This window comes from Euleptes europaea, chromosome 4 (assembly GCF_029931775.1).
Source record: "Euleptes europaea isolate rEulEur1 chromosome 4, rEulEur1.hap1, whole genome shotgun sequence".
NCBI lineage: Eukaryota > Metazoa > Chordata > Lepidosauria > Squamata > Sphaerodactylidae > Euleptes > Euleptes europaea.
Genome location: NC_079315.1, coordinates 19880773 through 19894030, shown reverse-complemented (window position 1 = coordinate 19894030; position 13258 = coordinate 19880773). Strand labels below are relative to the sequence as shown.

The following is a 13258-nucleotide window of genomic DNA, read 5'->3' as shown; positions in this document are numbered from 1 at the left end:
AGGAAGTGAAAAGGAAGGCAACTCTTTGTTCCGTTTATCAGGGTAAAGACCAGCAACCTTTTTGAGCCTGCAGACTCCTTAGGAATTAGGACCCGGGGTGGTGGGCGCAACCACAAAATGGTATCACAGGAGGTAGAGCCGACCACAAAATATTTGGGAGTGAGGTTATGCATATCTCTGATACATACTCTTATACTCTTACACGTTTCAGGCAGAAGCTCTGTTTAGCAGGGTGTCTTCTAAAATGAACATATTATTTAAAAAATATTAACTCCTTCGTAAACCTTGACTACCAAAAGGCAAGTGTGGCCTAGTATCTTCCATCCATAATCTTTTCTGAAAAATAGCACTAAAAGATTAGCATTGGTTCCTTCCACACCCTATGTTTATTTCAATCGTATTGATTCTAGTCAAATACCGTATTTTTCGCTCCATAAGACGCACTTTTTTCCTTCTCAAAAGTGAGGGGAAATGTGGGTGCGTCTTATAGAGCGAATGTGCACACAGAGCCGGCAGGGCGCGCTGGGAGGCAGCCGGGGAAAGCTGCCTCACGCCGTTCTAGCGCGCCCAGCCGGCTCTGTGCGCCCGCCCAGTCCGCTCTGTGCGCTTGCTCGCCTCCCAGCTGGGAAGCGGAGGGGGGGCGGCTTGGTGCGCCCGCCCGCCTCCTCCCCGCCCACTCTGAGCGCTTGGCGCGCCTCTCCCGCCCGGCTCCTCCCAGCTCGCTCTGAGCTCTTGGAGCGCCCGCCTCCTCCCCGCCCGCTCCCTGCCCGCGTTTTTAGAGGAGGAAAACAAGATTTTTTCTTGTTTTCCTCCTCTAAAAACTAGGTGCGTCTTATGGAGCGAAAAATACGGTATCTTCTCTGAGGATAAGCATAATGTTATGGCAGGAGGAAATGGGGTAGTCAAAAATGTAGAGTACATGTTCAAGATCAAGTAAGCAAGAAATCTTCAAGTTGCTTCATGTTGTTCGTGCTAAGAGACTGACAGTATTACCTTATGTATATTTACTTGGCAGTAAGTCTCACCAAGTTCAAGCGTCTATTGCAAATTTTTCAGAAGGCTTGAAAAAGGAAAATTGCTTGAGACAGTTCAAATAATTGGAGCAGATGGCTGGATAGCAGCGAATTTGATACTATTTCATTGCATAAGTGTGACAAGTTATCTACAATTACAACTTTTGTTTGAATGGCAAACAAGCAACTGAGTGTTTGTATACTGCCCCATAAACCAGTGGATGGTTAATTAGACACTTTGGTGATCTTCTCTAGCACCATTGGGTGGTGTCCAAGATTCCACCCATGTTCCCCCTTTTCCATTCAACCTCTGAAAGAGAATGCCTAGCGCTGTAGTACCTATGGGAACAAAAAACCATACAGATCGGGGGCAGCAGTGAGGAAGGGGAAATGAGGCAACATTGCCTTCATCTTCAGCAAACAGCCATACGTGCAAAAGGGAAGATCTCTGCCCAGTTCCCCTTCCCTTTGGCTTCCCTGACCTCTGGTCCACACGCGTTCCATGGGACTCTTGCAATCAAAAGGATCTGGTAGGGAAGAGCAAATACAGGAGTAATCGACACATGTTGGATACAAGCCATTGTATTTTGACCTTCTGGCATATTTTCAGTCACTCTTTGCCCCATTATGCCAGAAAGTGAATTTTAATAGTTCACTGGACAAGGTAATGAAGAAATGCTCACTATAGTAATGATTTGAGCTATAATGTACCGTCTGAGAGTCTTATAAAGCAGTCTTATTGGTAAACTGGGTCACTGGCACTGCTCAAAATGAGCTCATCGCCTAAAGCGTATGCTGTCAAAAGCAAACCTTCCAAACATAACAAGAAAGGGGGACAGATCATGCCTGCTAATGAATCTTAAGGTAATGGGAATATGGCAGAATTGACTGTGTCTTGGGATGGTCTTTGGGAGATCAAACAAGATTCTTGGTAGATACGTGGGTGCAGTGAGGTCAGCGCAGGTGAGGATCAGGCCTGAGCAGATTATATTTCTAGTGGGTTAGCGTGAACAACATTCTAAATCTAACTTGCTAATAAATTTCTGGAAGATCTAGATTGGAATCCAGTAGCTCCTTGTGTCTGAAAAAAGGGAGCTTTGACTCTTGAAAGCTTGTACCTGGAAAATCTTGTCGTTCTCTAAGGTGCTACCGGATTCAAGTCTAGTACTGGAGACCAACACCGCTGCCATCTGAAACCAAATTTCTGGAAGCTGCTTAATAAGCAAGTGTTGGAAGATAGGCCTCAAAATGTGGCAGAAGGATGCAGTAGAATGTAAAAAGCACTTAAAATGGAAAGAATGTGAACTTCATGATATAGGGGGCGGTTAAAGAACAAAAGCTGGGGGAAAGGTAGGACAACTTCAGTTCCGCTCTTTAGAGGAGGCGTTGGAAACTTGTATAATTGTGAAATGTATTCCTTTGTATCACATGAATCTTTCCCACTAATTAAACAAGAGATCTAGTTCAGACTTAAGGGATCTTAAAGATTGTAACTTAATGTAACTCAAGACAAGTAGGTGTAATTACAATTACGTTTTGCAGACTTCTTCCAAAAGCATACCTCTAGATTCCCTGCACCGGCCACCATTGCAAGAGTGCAAGGAAAGCATACCAGACAGTCAACTTAACTATTCAGATTTCATGGTATGTCTTAACTGTGTTTTCTTAATCACATGGCTTTAGAGGAAACGAGTAGTGGCTACTTTAGGGTGGGGGGTTTCCAGAAGCAAAGTTCTTAATTCAGCTGAAATTATTTGAGGCTGTTCACCGGATGGTTTTTGTTCAGACCAGAATTCCAATGCTTGCAAGATTTCATTAACTCAGTAACGGGCTTAATGTGGACTGAGGCTTCACAGTTTACCCAAGCTGACTGGGAGAGCCATTCATGACAACATTGTTGTCTTGTATTATGTACCTGGGAGTTGTATCCAAAATGTTCCTCCATGCGTGATGGGTAATTCTAGGTAGAACTTCAGAAATGTGTGGCTTTGGGATTAGTTAACCTATTGATAAGAAATTCTGGTGACATTTGAGTTAGTTCTCTCTTCTACCTCATATGTCCATGGAGAAACAGAATCCCTTTCTGCACCCCATTGTATGTTGGATCTGCTTTGATGACATAGCCCCTTGCTGCCAAACATGGTTGCAGATGGGTATCACCTGTTCACTTATTTGGGATCTGGTAGTCTATGAGCACTTTCACACATGCTGAACAATACACTTTCAATGCACTTGAAGCTGGATTTTACTGCGTGAAATGGCAAAATCCACTTGCAAGCGATCGTTAAAGTGCATTTAAAGTGCATTATTTGGCATGTGTGAAAGTGCCCTATATTTCACGATGTCTGCCCAGTTGGTCTTCTCTCTCTTGCTTGGGGGTACCTCAGTTCTCTAGCAGCCTTCCTATTCATATCCTAAGCTGTCCTGTACTTGGATCCCAATGTTCTGCTTGTCTTTCCTCTCCCTGAACCCCCCCCCCACACACAAACACACTCAACTATTCTTGTGACATCTCCTCTTCTCTAGAACTGCTACTTCAGTTTTCAACACAGCCCCACATTGGGACTGCGCCTGTGTGTAGGCCTGCCGCCACAGAAAGCTTCTAGTTCAGCAACCACATAGGAGGGCGCTCCACCCAATTGGAAGTGAATGGGACGGCTTCCCGCCAAACCATCACATGCTGTCTGTGTTCACTTTCAATACAAGCTTGCTTTCTCTGCCAGCCACTCAGTCCAGCATCATCCCTGCGCCACCATGATCTCTCATTCTAACGGTCCTTCCTCTACCTGAATCTGTTTGCACTGCCAATCCCCTCTTTTGCTTCCTTCAGTGACTCAAGAGTTGTGTACTGCTATTTCTCTTCCTCTTTCCTTTTTGTACACCCCCCCCCAGTTTTTCTTGACAAATGGCCGCTCTGTTGTCCTTTTACTCGCTCCATATTTCCTCCCGTCCTATTCCTTCTTTTCTCCTGGCTACAACTTTTCACTGCTGTTCTTCTCTCCCCGCATCAACAGTCCTTTCAATCACCTCAGCCTCTCCTCCTACTGGGTTGGAACGTACCAGGATCTCCCTCATTCTCAGAGCCTTCCAAATGATAGACGTCGGCATTCGTCTTGTAGACCAGGCAAGGCAGTCTTGGCACCAGATCCTTCTTTATACTCTATATCACTGGTTCCCAACCAGGGGTCCGTGGACCCCCAGGGGTCCGCGAGAACTAAATTAAGGTCCACAAAACAAAGTTATAAACCCATAATAAATTAATATTTTCAATTAAAAGTTCTCTATTATAAATATATATATTCAAATATTATTCTAAGTTTAATGTTTAACTAACAGTTATGATTAAAGTTTATTTTCAAATTCTCAGAATTTTTATTTTGAACCTTGGGGTCCCTGCACCGAACAAAAAAAGTCCTAGTGGTCCCTGGTCAAAAAAAGGTTGGGAACCACTGCTCTATACTGTAGCTGCCAAAATCATTCACCACTCCTGTCACTCAGACCTTAGAAAGTCCCTCCCACAGTCCTTTCACCGGCTTCTCATCTGTTATTTCCCGAACAAAGCTCTTCAAAGCCTTGTACCAGCTTTAAACTTCCTCCCTTTCTCATTATTTCCCTGTCTGCTCCTACCAGGGTCTGCCACCTGAACTTCTACATTGTCAAGATTCTGTCCTTTCTCCCTTGTGTCCCTATGCGTGTGATTCCCTTCCTGAATGTGCTTATGGTGCCACCTGTCTTCAAAACCCTAATCCTTATTCCCAATTTTAACCAAGTTCTAAGTATGTATAATGACATTTATCTGCACCTGGTTGGTGGTTCTTTTAGTTCCCCCAGAGTAGCTCCTCTTTTTTTCTTTTTGCCTGTTAGGCCAGGGGTTGGATCTCACGACCTGTGGGTGCAGGATTGGTCATCTTTCCTGCACTTCCATCTGACCATGGAGAAGTTGACTACTGGGGTTCGAGGACACACGTGGTCTAATAGCCGTGTGGGTCAGAAGGCTTCAGTGAGGAAGTGGTGACATTGCTGCTGCTTCAAGTGTTACCTCTGCTGATGGAGGCCCGTTTCACTTTCCACTAAGTGCAGCCTCCCAACCAGCAGGGGCCCATGTGGGTCCCGCGACCCTAGGAATGATCTTTCCCTGGGTCAGAATGAACTGCTGAGAAAGGGGAATGTGGCTGTTCAGAACATAAGAAAGGCCATGCTGGATCAGACCAAGGTCCATCAAGTCCAGCATTCTGTTCACACAGTGGCCAACCAGGTGCCTCTAGAAAGCTCACAAACAAGACAACTGCAGCAGCATTGTCCTGCCTGTGTTCCAAAGTACCTAATATGATAGGCATGCTCCTCTGATCCTGGAGAGAATAGGTATGCCTCATGACTAGTATCCATTTTTACTAGTAGCCATGAATACCCCTCTCCTCCATGAATGTGTCCACTCCCCTCTTAAAGTCTTCCAAGTTGGCAGCCATCACCACATCCTGGGGCAGGGAGTTCCACAATTTAACTATGCATTGTGGAATCTCTCACCCTCCAGCTTCAGCAGATTACCTGTGAGACTGGGTGTGAAATGCACTCGTTGCATTTCTCTTATAAGGAACTTTACTCCAGACATAATCGCGAGTTAAAAAGTTTTATTTAAGAAAGCCAGCGAGTTCAGTGGGTCCATTTAGACATAAGGCTAGAATGCAGACATGGGGAAACACCAGTACATTTAAAGGATTCATACAATAGGATTGATTAGTTTCAGGACATAATACAAAAGGGGCGAGTTGAGGCAGAGTTGCCTTGATGGTTTAGGTATAAGGAAACAATACAGAAGGTAACAGCCAGTAACTATTCACAGGAAAAACATACATGAAACTAATGTGTGAAATAGGTGATTGCCAGGGCTCCCAGGCATTGTTCCCCGGGACCTGGTAACTCAGTAACGATTAGCCGGGCAGGTCTCCATTGAGGTGTAGATGCCCGGGGGGGGGGGGATGGGCAGAGGCCGAAAGCCAGGAAGCCTTATCTGACATTACCTCTTGTTCTAGTATTATCAGAGAGGGAGAAAAGGTTCTCCCTGTCCACTCTCTCCATACCGTGCATAATTTTATAGACCTCTATCATGTCTCCCCTTAACCGCCTTCTTTCCAAGCTAAACAGCCCTAAGTGTTTTAACCGTTCCTCATAGGGCAGTTGCTTTAGTCCCCTGATCATTTTGGTTGCCCTTTTCTGTTAGTGTCTTTCACTGACAGTGAAGACAGCAAGATCCAACCTTAGGTTGCCATATACACAGGTGCTGTAAAAACAGCCCTTAGACAAAGGGGTCTCCCTCAGTTGTGTGTGCTGGATGGCAAACCTGAAAAGCAGTTCAGTTTATTTTAGATATTTGTATCCTGCATTTCTCCCCCGTGGAGACCCAAAGCAGCTTACATTCTCCCCCTCCTTGATTTTATCCTCATAATCACCCTGCAAGGTAGGTTAGGCGGAATGTGTGGGAGTGGTCTGAGGTCACCCAGCAAGCTTTCACGGCAAGAGTAGGAATTCAAGCCTGGATCTCCCAGATCCTAGGTCCAACGCTCTAACTAGTAAGCCATGCTTGTGAACTAAACAAGTAGGACACAAGGAATGGGAATACACTAGGAATACTTGATCATTAGCTAAGCTACTAGCTAGGATTAATTTGAGTGACAAATCCACGCTTCCAATATGCATAGAAGTTCTGCATCTAAACTTTTAACAAGCAATTCTAGAAGGTTGCTTTCTAAGGAATGGCATAGAGAGGGCCAATTAACTCTAGGTTTTGGTCTAGACAAGACAAGGAAAATTCTGTATCAAACAGTCTATAATCCTGGGTGTGAAAGACTGGGCTAAAATCTTTAGTCATAGTGAGCTTTGCTTTCAGTAATACTGCAGCAAATTGAATGGGAAGAAGTAGAGGTGCTGTCATTCAAATACTTAATTACTTGTTTGGAGCACTGGGTAATGGTTTCAGTTCTCTCAAAATGGTTGTGGTTCCATTATGTTATCTTTTTGCCACAGAAGGTCAGACCAGAGCCAACAAGAGTTGAAATTAAATCGAAAGAGATTTCGGTGAAACGTTAGGGAGAACTTCCTGATAGTTAGACTGCTTCCCCAGTGGAACAGGCTTCCTCGGGAGGTGGTGAACTCTCCTTCTTTGGAGGTTTTAAAGCAGAGGCTGGATGGCCATCTGACAGCAACGCTGGTTCTGTGAAATTCTGTGAATTTAGGCAGATCATAAGAGGGAGGACAGGAAGGGATGAGTCAGTGCTCGGCTCTCGTGGCCCTTTCTTACATGCCCGGGGTAATGTCGATCACAACTTTGGGGTCAGGAAGGAATTTTCCTCCAGGCCAGATTGGCCCAGGGATCCTGGATGGTTTTTTTTGCCTTCCTCTGGGCATAGAACAGGGGTAACTGGGGAAGTGGGGGGGTGGCTATGAATTTCCTGCATTGGGTCCCTCCCAGGGCTATGTTTCTATGTCAGCTAGCATTAGGAATAACTTCAGAACAAAGTCCAGCAGGAAAACTGAAAAGTAGCTAAAGCCTGGGTCATGTTCCCCTAAGCAGTTTGTTACATAACTGTGAACGACACATTTTTTCCCAAAAAAGGCTATGGGGCATATTGAGTTGGGAACAACAGATAAGAGGATTTGTCGTCTATTTTCTAGACCTTCACCGTAACTCTTAACGTAACTCTTTCTTTAAAATGTTACAGAAAGCCCTGTCGGTGAAATCCAGCAGCAACGGAATTTTCAATTCTACATTAAAGGAGAACTTGAACCGATGAGCCTACCTCAACTGGAACTTAAACGCACCCCAAGGTCCATTGCAACCCGAATTTGTTTTAAAAAATTAAGTATTGTCGAGATATGTTTCCGTACTCGGCTCCAACATGTTGTTCTTATTTTAAGTTTATTTTATAATAACGAGTTTAAAAAAATTAAGTATTATAAATGCATACAATGCACAGGCTATATGAATAAACTGGTTTTTTTTTAAAGCACCAAAGCTTTTGTTATGACTGTATAAGGAAAGGAACAGGAAAAGTTAGAAAAGGCTTCTTTTGGAGGAGGGGCCAATGCTAATGAAAAGCGCCCCCTAGGGGCTGCCCAGGACTATCTGAAGAGAACAGCTAGATTAGAGTCCAGTAGCGCCTTACAGGCCAATATGATTTTCAGAGTGGTATACACTTGCCAGAACCAACGCTCCCTTCGTCAGATACAAGTAGGAATGGAGATCTGAGCCCCTGTATCCCAGTCAGAAGGTGGGAGGGGTACTGCAGAGAAAGGAGTCAGAAAGCTCTTCTCCTGCAGATCAACACAGTTACCCTCTGAAGTGGTCTTCATGGGAAAAAACCAGTTTGCCATGCTCACTAAATACCAGTGTTTTTTCTTATGCGTCCAAAAGACGTTTTTCTGTCTAACTGTAGAGCAGGGGTATCAAACTCAATTGTTATATGACATAAGTTCCTTGGTTGGGTCGGGCCATGCCTCGCCAGCCAAGGTCAAGAGGGGTGTGTATGGCTGCCTTCGCTGGCTTGCAGGCAGGATAAGAGCTCTCAAGGGGCCGGATCCGTCCTGGGGGCTTATGTTTGACTTCTCTGCTCTCGAGGGAGGGATTTTTTATTCTCTGTTTCTTCAAATATGTCATCTTATTGAATTGTAGCACCCCAAACTGCAGTTGAGGTACAGTTGCTGTCATGGGTGATTCCTAAACTGGAAAATACTTACCAGAACTACTTGCATGAAGGACAAAGTGTGGACAATGTTTAATTGGAACATTTAAGTAAAAAAACGGAGCAGTTCCATATGTAGAAAAATAGAGACTAATGAGTGTGGGACTCACAAAGGGGGAATCTCCCCTGCTTTTTTTCTTCCTGGCATACACCACAATCTCTGCTTTATCTGCTTCCTTCTCTCTCCCACCTACCAACCTTTTAGACGTCTCTTCCCCCACCCCACTCCCTCTTCTATCCTACCCACTTACTTTTTCTGCTTCTCTTTTCAGTTTTACCTTCCTCCCCGCTTCCCTTTCACCCATCCTTTACCTTATTCAATCATGTTCCCTTCCCCTCCCACATGCACGTTCACCAAGGCATAGAAGCTTGGTTGCCTAGCAACTCCCAAAATGGCCCCTGAGATCTCTCCGCATAGTCTTGTGAAAGTTTCAGTAGCATTATTATAATACATTGCAGACTCCGCTTCTATGGCTTTGGGGTTTTTAATCCCTGCAATGCGTTTTTTAATTTCAGATTTTTTTGCAAACCAGGGACATATCCCAACTTAGTATAAAAACCTTGCACCTGTCCCTGGCCCCCTGTGTAAATTTTTTGATCTGCATTCTAGAGCCAGGTTTAGAATTGGGTGTATGCAGATTGAAGAAAATGTCACCTGCTGCAGGTGGAACTTTCAGAGAGAAGTAAACCTCCTCGGGATCATTTAACCATTTTCTTGGTACTTATTTATTCATTTATACCCCACCTTTCTCCCAAATGGGGAATCAAAGCAGCTTACATTGTTCTCTTCGTTTTATCATCACAATGACCCCATGAGGTATGGTAGGCTAAAAGTGTATGACTGACCCCAAGGCAGAGTAGGGATTGGAACCTTGGTCTCCCGGATTCTAGTCTGACGCTGTAACCACTGTATAACACCTCTTCATCATCATCATTTCTTTGGCATAAAAACACAATACAGAAGGATACAAAAGGAATGGAAATATTAAAAGATGCTCTTTATAACATAGTTAGAAGACAGTTACATCGAATACCGCTGTTTGTTGAGACTGCCATCTGATCAACTGTTTGTCAGGCTTTTAAAACAAACTTTAAAAACCTGTGCCACCGTCTCCAATATTTGGGGTGAATGATTGTCTCAGATTCTTTTATTGTTTCCTATTAAACATTCTGTCTATTAACCAATAGTGGGCTTAATAGTTTGTTACGAGATTCTATATAGAAACTACAATAAAATAAGACACAAGCAACCGTTTCAATACAATTGTTGTCACAAGGGCAAAGTCTGTCAGAGGGATTTTCCGAAATTTTCCGAGTAGCGCAGATGGCAAAACATTAAATCTTGCCAGAGAGATGGCCTTATGTTGAGAAGAATCACACAGGTGAGATAAGTATGGAGAGGGCTGGTAAACGTCAAAAAATACCCCTAAATTTGATGGGGAGCAAGTTTTATTACCAGCACCGGATGGGAGAGTGATCTGGTTGCGACATCTGTCACCCCATTGATCGCCAGGGTTGATTTGGCTGATCTGGCTGGCTAGGCGGGTGTCCCCTCCCTCCCTCACCGCACCATGTGCGTCCCTCCCGAAGCTGCGCGCTTGGTGGAAGAGGACGACCATCCCAGATAGAAGCAGTGTGCCGTTCTTCGGTCAAGGGTATGCTATAGCTGCGCTGCCCTGCTAGAACCTCCAAACAAGCTCAAGGTCCACCTCTTAATCATTTATCCCACCCTTTTCCCAAGGAGCTCAATCTGGCATGCTTGGTGCTTTGTCCCTTACCCTCGCAATATCCCTGTGAGGTAGCTTAGGCTGAGTGTACACGACTGGCCCAAGGTTATCCAGTGAGCTCACTGAGTGAAGTTTTGAATCTTGGTCTTCCCAGTTCTACAGCAACAGTACCCACTGCACTTCACTGGCATTTTCTTTTATTGAGGTGGTCGTGTGAGTTTATGGATGTTCAGTGAGGCATGTTCACTTTGACCAGGGGGAGGGGCTGTGACTCAGTGGTAGAGCATCTGTTTGGCATGCAGAAGATCCCGGGCTCAATCCCCAGCATCTCCAGTTAAGGATCAGGATGTAGGTGATGTGAAATGCCTCCACCTGAGACCATAGAGAGCTGCTGCCAGTCTGGGTAGACAATGCAGGCTTTGATGGACCGAGGGTCTGATTCAGTATAAGGGAGCTTCATGTGATCATGTGACCAGGATGTATTTTTTTATTGTGGCTAAGGGGCATCACTGGTTCTCCCATTCTTTCCATTCAGGAAAAAGCAGAAAGCATGATTAAAGGCCCTGCATTCCTCAGGTGGTGTAGTACGTAGAAAAATTAAAAAGTAACTATAAATCCACTGTGCTGAAAAGAGCACACTTGGCGTGGATGGGTCAGATACACCTGCACTAGGATTTAGCACAGGACAGAAGATGCAAAGTGCAGGTCATACGTGTTCGATGAGGACAAAAGACCTGAAATGTATTGCTGGTAGCTGCAGAATGTAAACTTGCTTAAGTGAGCACAGGCATTAATGTTCAGAAGAGACATTGATGCAAGCAACTCAATTTGTGCTAAAGTTAGTGCTCATATAGATTACTGAAGTGGGAGCCAGTGTGGTGTGGGAGTTAAGAGCTGTGGTTTGCAGCGGTGGACTCTGATCTGAAGACCCGGGTTTGATTCCCACGCCTCCACATGAGCGGCAGATGCTAATCTGGTGAACTGGATTTGTTTCCCCGCTCCTACACATGAAGCCAGCTGGGTGACCTTGGGCTAGTCACACTCTGTCAGCCCCACCTGCCTCACAGGGTGTCTGTTGTGGGGAAGGAAAGGTGACTGAAAGCCGGTTTGATTCTTTCATAAGTGGTAGAGAAAGTCGGCATATAGAAACTAGCTCTTCTTCTCTGCACTTGCCTTCAATGGATAACTTTAATCCGTTTTGCAGTGCATAGGGACGATGGCCAAGAACAGTTGATTTTTGGTTTGCTGCTACCATTCTTTTTGAGGTGTACAGAAGGACTCACCCTTCTGCACTATTGCAACTATGGCAGTGGAACAGATAGAGCATTTTGATACTTAAAAAAATAATTTAAAAATTACAATTAAAATGGTGTTATAGTTTATATGTTATATAGTATGTTATTTTTAACTGTTTCACTTTTTTTATTAGCGGATTGCATTTGTCTTGGATAGAGGAAGTAACTTCTTATTCCTGTCCACTGAGAACAGAGATAAAAAGGAATGGTTTAAACCCCTAAGGCACCTGGGGAGGCTGTTTATGCTTGGTAATTGAGTTCTTCATGCAGAACCGTCATTCCAGAAGTCATCGCAAAGCCATCTCATACCTGCTTCGCATTTCTTAAGAGCCCCTTTAATGCCCCACCTCGAAGCATTCCCTCAAGAAAACATGAAGAATCACAGCCCCGGGTTAGCTATGCAAACTACAATTGCTAATGGCTATGCAAATGAAGGAATGAAGGAGCAGGAAAGTGGGGGTGGAATTTGTTTGACTTTCTCCTCTTGCATCGGGACTGTGAATAGGCATTTTAAAGGTCGAATTTATCCCACCCTTTTCCCAAGGAGCTCAATCTGGCATGTTTGGTGCTTTGTCCCTTACCCTCGGTTAAAGCAGAAAGTGCCAAAGCAGGATTACAGATCAAGAAGACAAAAGTAATGATTACTTGGGAATTACGCAACTTTAAGGATGACTGAAGAAAGCTGAAATTGTTAAAGATTTTCTGTTCCTCTGCTCCATTATCAACCAAAAGGGAAACTGCAACCAAGAAATCACAAGGAGATTGAGACTGGCAAGGGCAGCCATGAAGGAGATAGAAAAGATTCTTAAGTGTAAGGATGAGTTGTTGACAACCAAGATAATTCATATCGTAGTATTCCCTATTACTATGTATGGGTCTACAAGTTGGACAGTGAAGAAAGCTGCCAGGAAGAAAGTTGATTTGTTTGAAAAGTGGTGTTGGAGGAGACTTACAGATACCGTGGACCGTCAGAAAGACAAATAAGTGGTGCAGATTGGTAAGCTGCAGTACTGTAGTGCAAACTCTGCTCACGACCTGAGTTCGATCCCAACGGGAAGTTGGTTTTAGGTAGCTGGCTCAAGGTTGATTCAGCCTTCCATCTTTCCAAGGTCGGTAAAATGAGTACCCAGCTTGCTGGGGGTAAAGGGAAGTTGACTGGAGAAGGCACTGGCAAACCACCCCGTAAACAAAGTCTGCCTAGGAAACGTCAGGATGTGACGTCACCCCATGGGTCAGGAATGACCCAGTGCTTGCACAGGGGACCTTTACCTTTAGATCAAATCAAACCTGAACTTTCCCTAGAAGCTAAAATGACTAAACTGAGGCTATCATACTAAGGTCATATGAGCAGACAAGAGTCACTGGAAAAGACAATAATGCTAGGAAAACTTGAAAGCAGCAGGAAAAGAGGATGAGATGGACTGACTCAATCAAGGAAGCCACAGCCCTCAGTTTGCCAGACCTGAGCAAGGCTGTTAAGGATAGGA

The 13258-nt window shown here is 44.5% G+C and overlaps 1 protein-coding gene across 1 annotated transcript in view; it reads left to right on the top strand.

The window, feature by feature from the left end:
- LOC130476935 (protein regulator of cytokinesis 1-like) overlaps positions 1–7801 on the top strand; it is a 30034-nt gene extending 22233 nt beyond the window's left edge. Inside the window, exons 13-14 of the mRNA XM_056848946.1 lie at positions 2556–2657; positions 7730–7801. Of these exons, the coding sequence (XP_056704924.1) occupies positions 2556–2657; positions 7730–7801 (174 nt within the window). The remainder of the gene's footprint in view (positions 1–2555; positions 2658–7729) is intronic.
- Positions 7802–13258: the final 5457 nt, after the last annotated feature.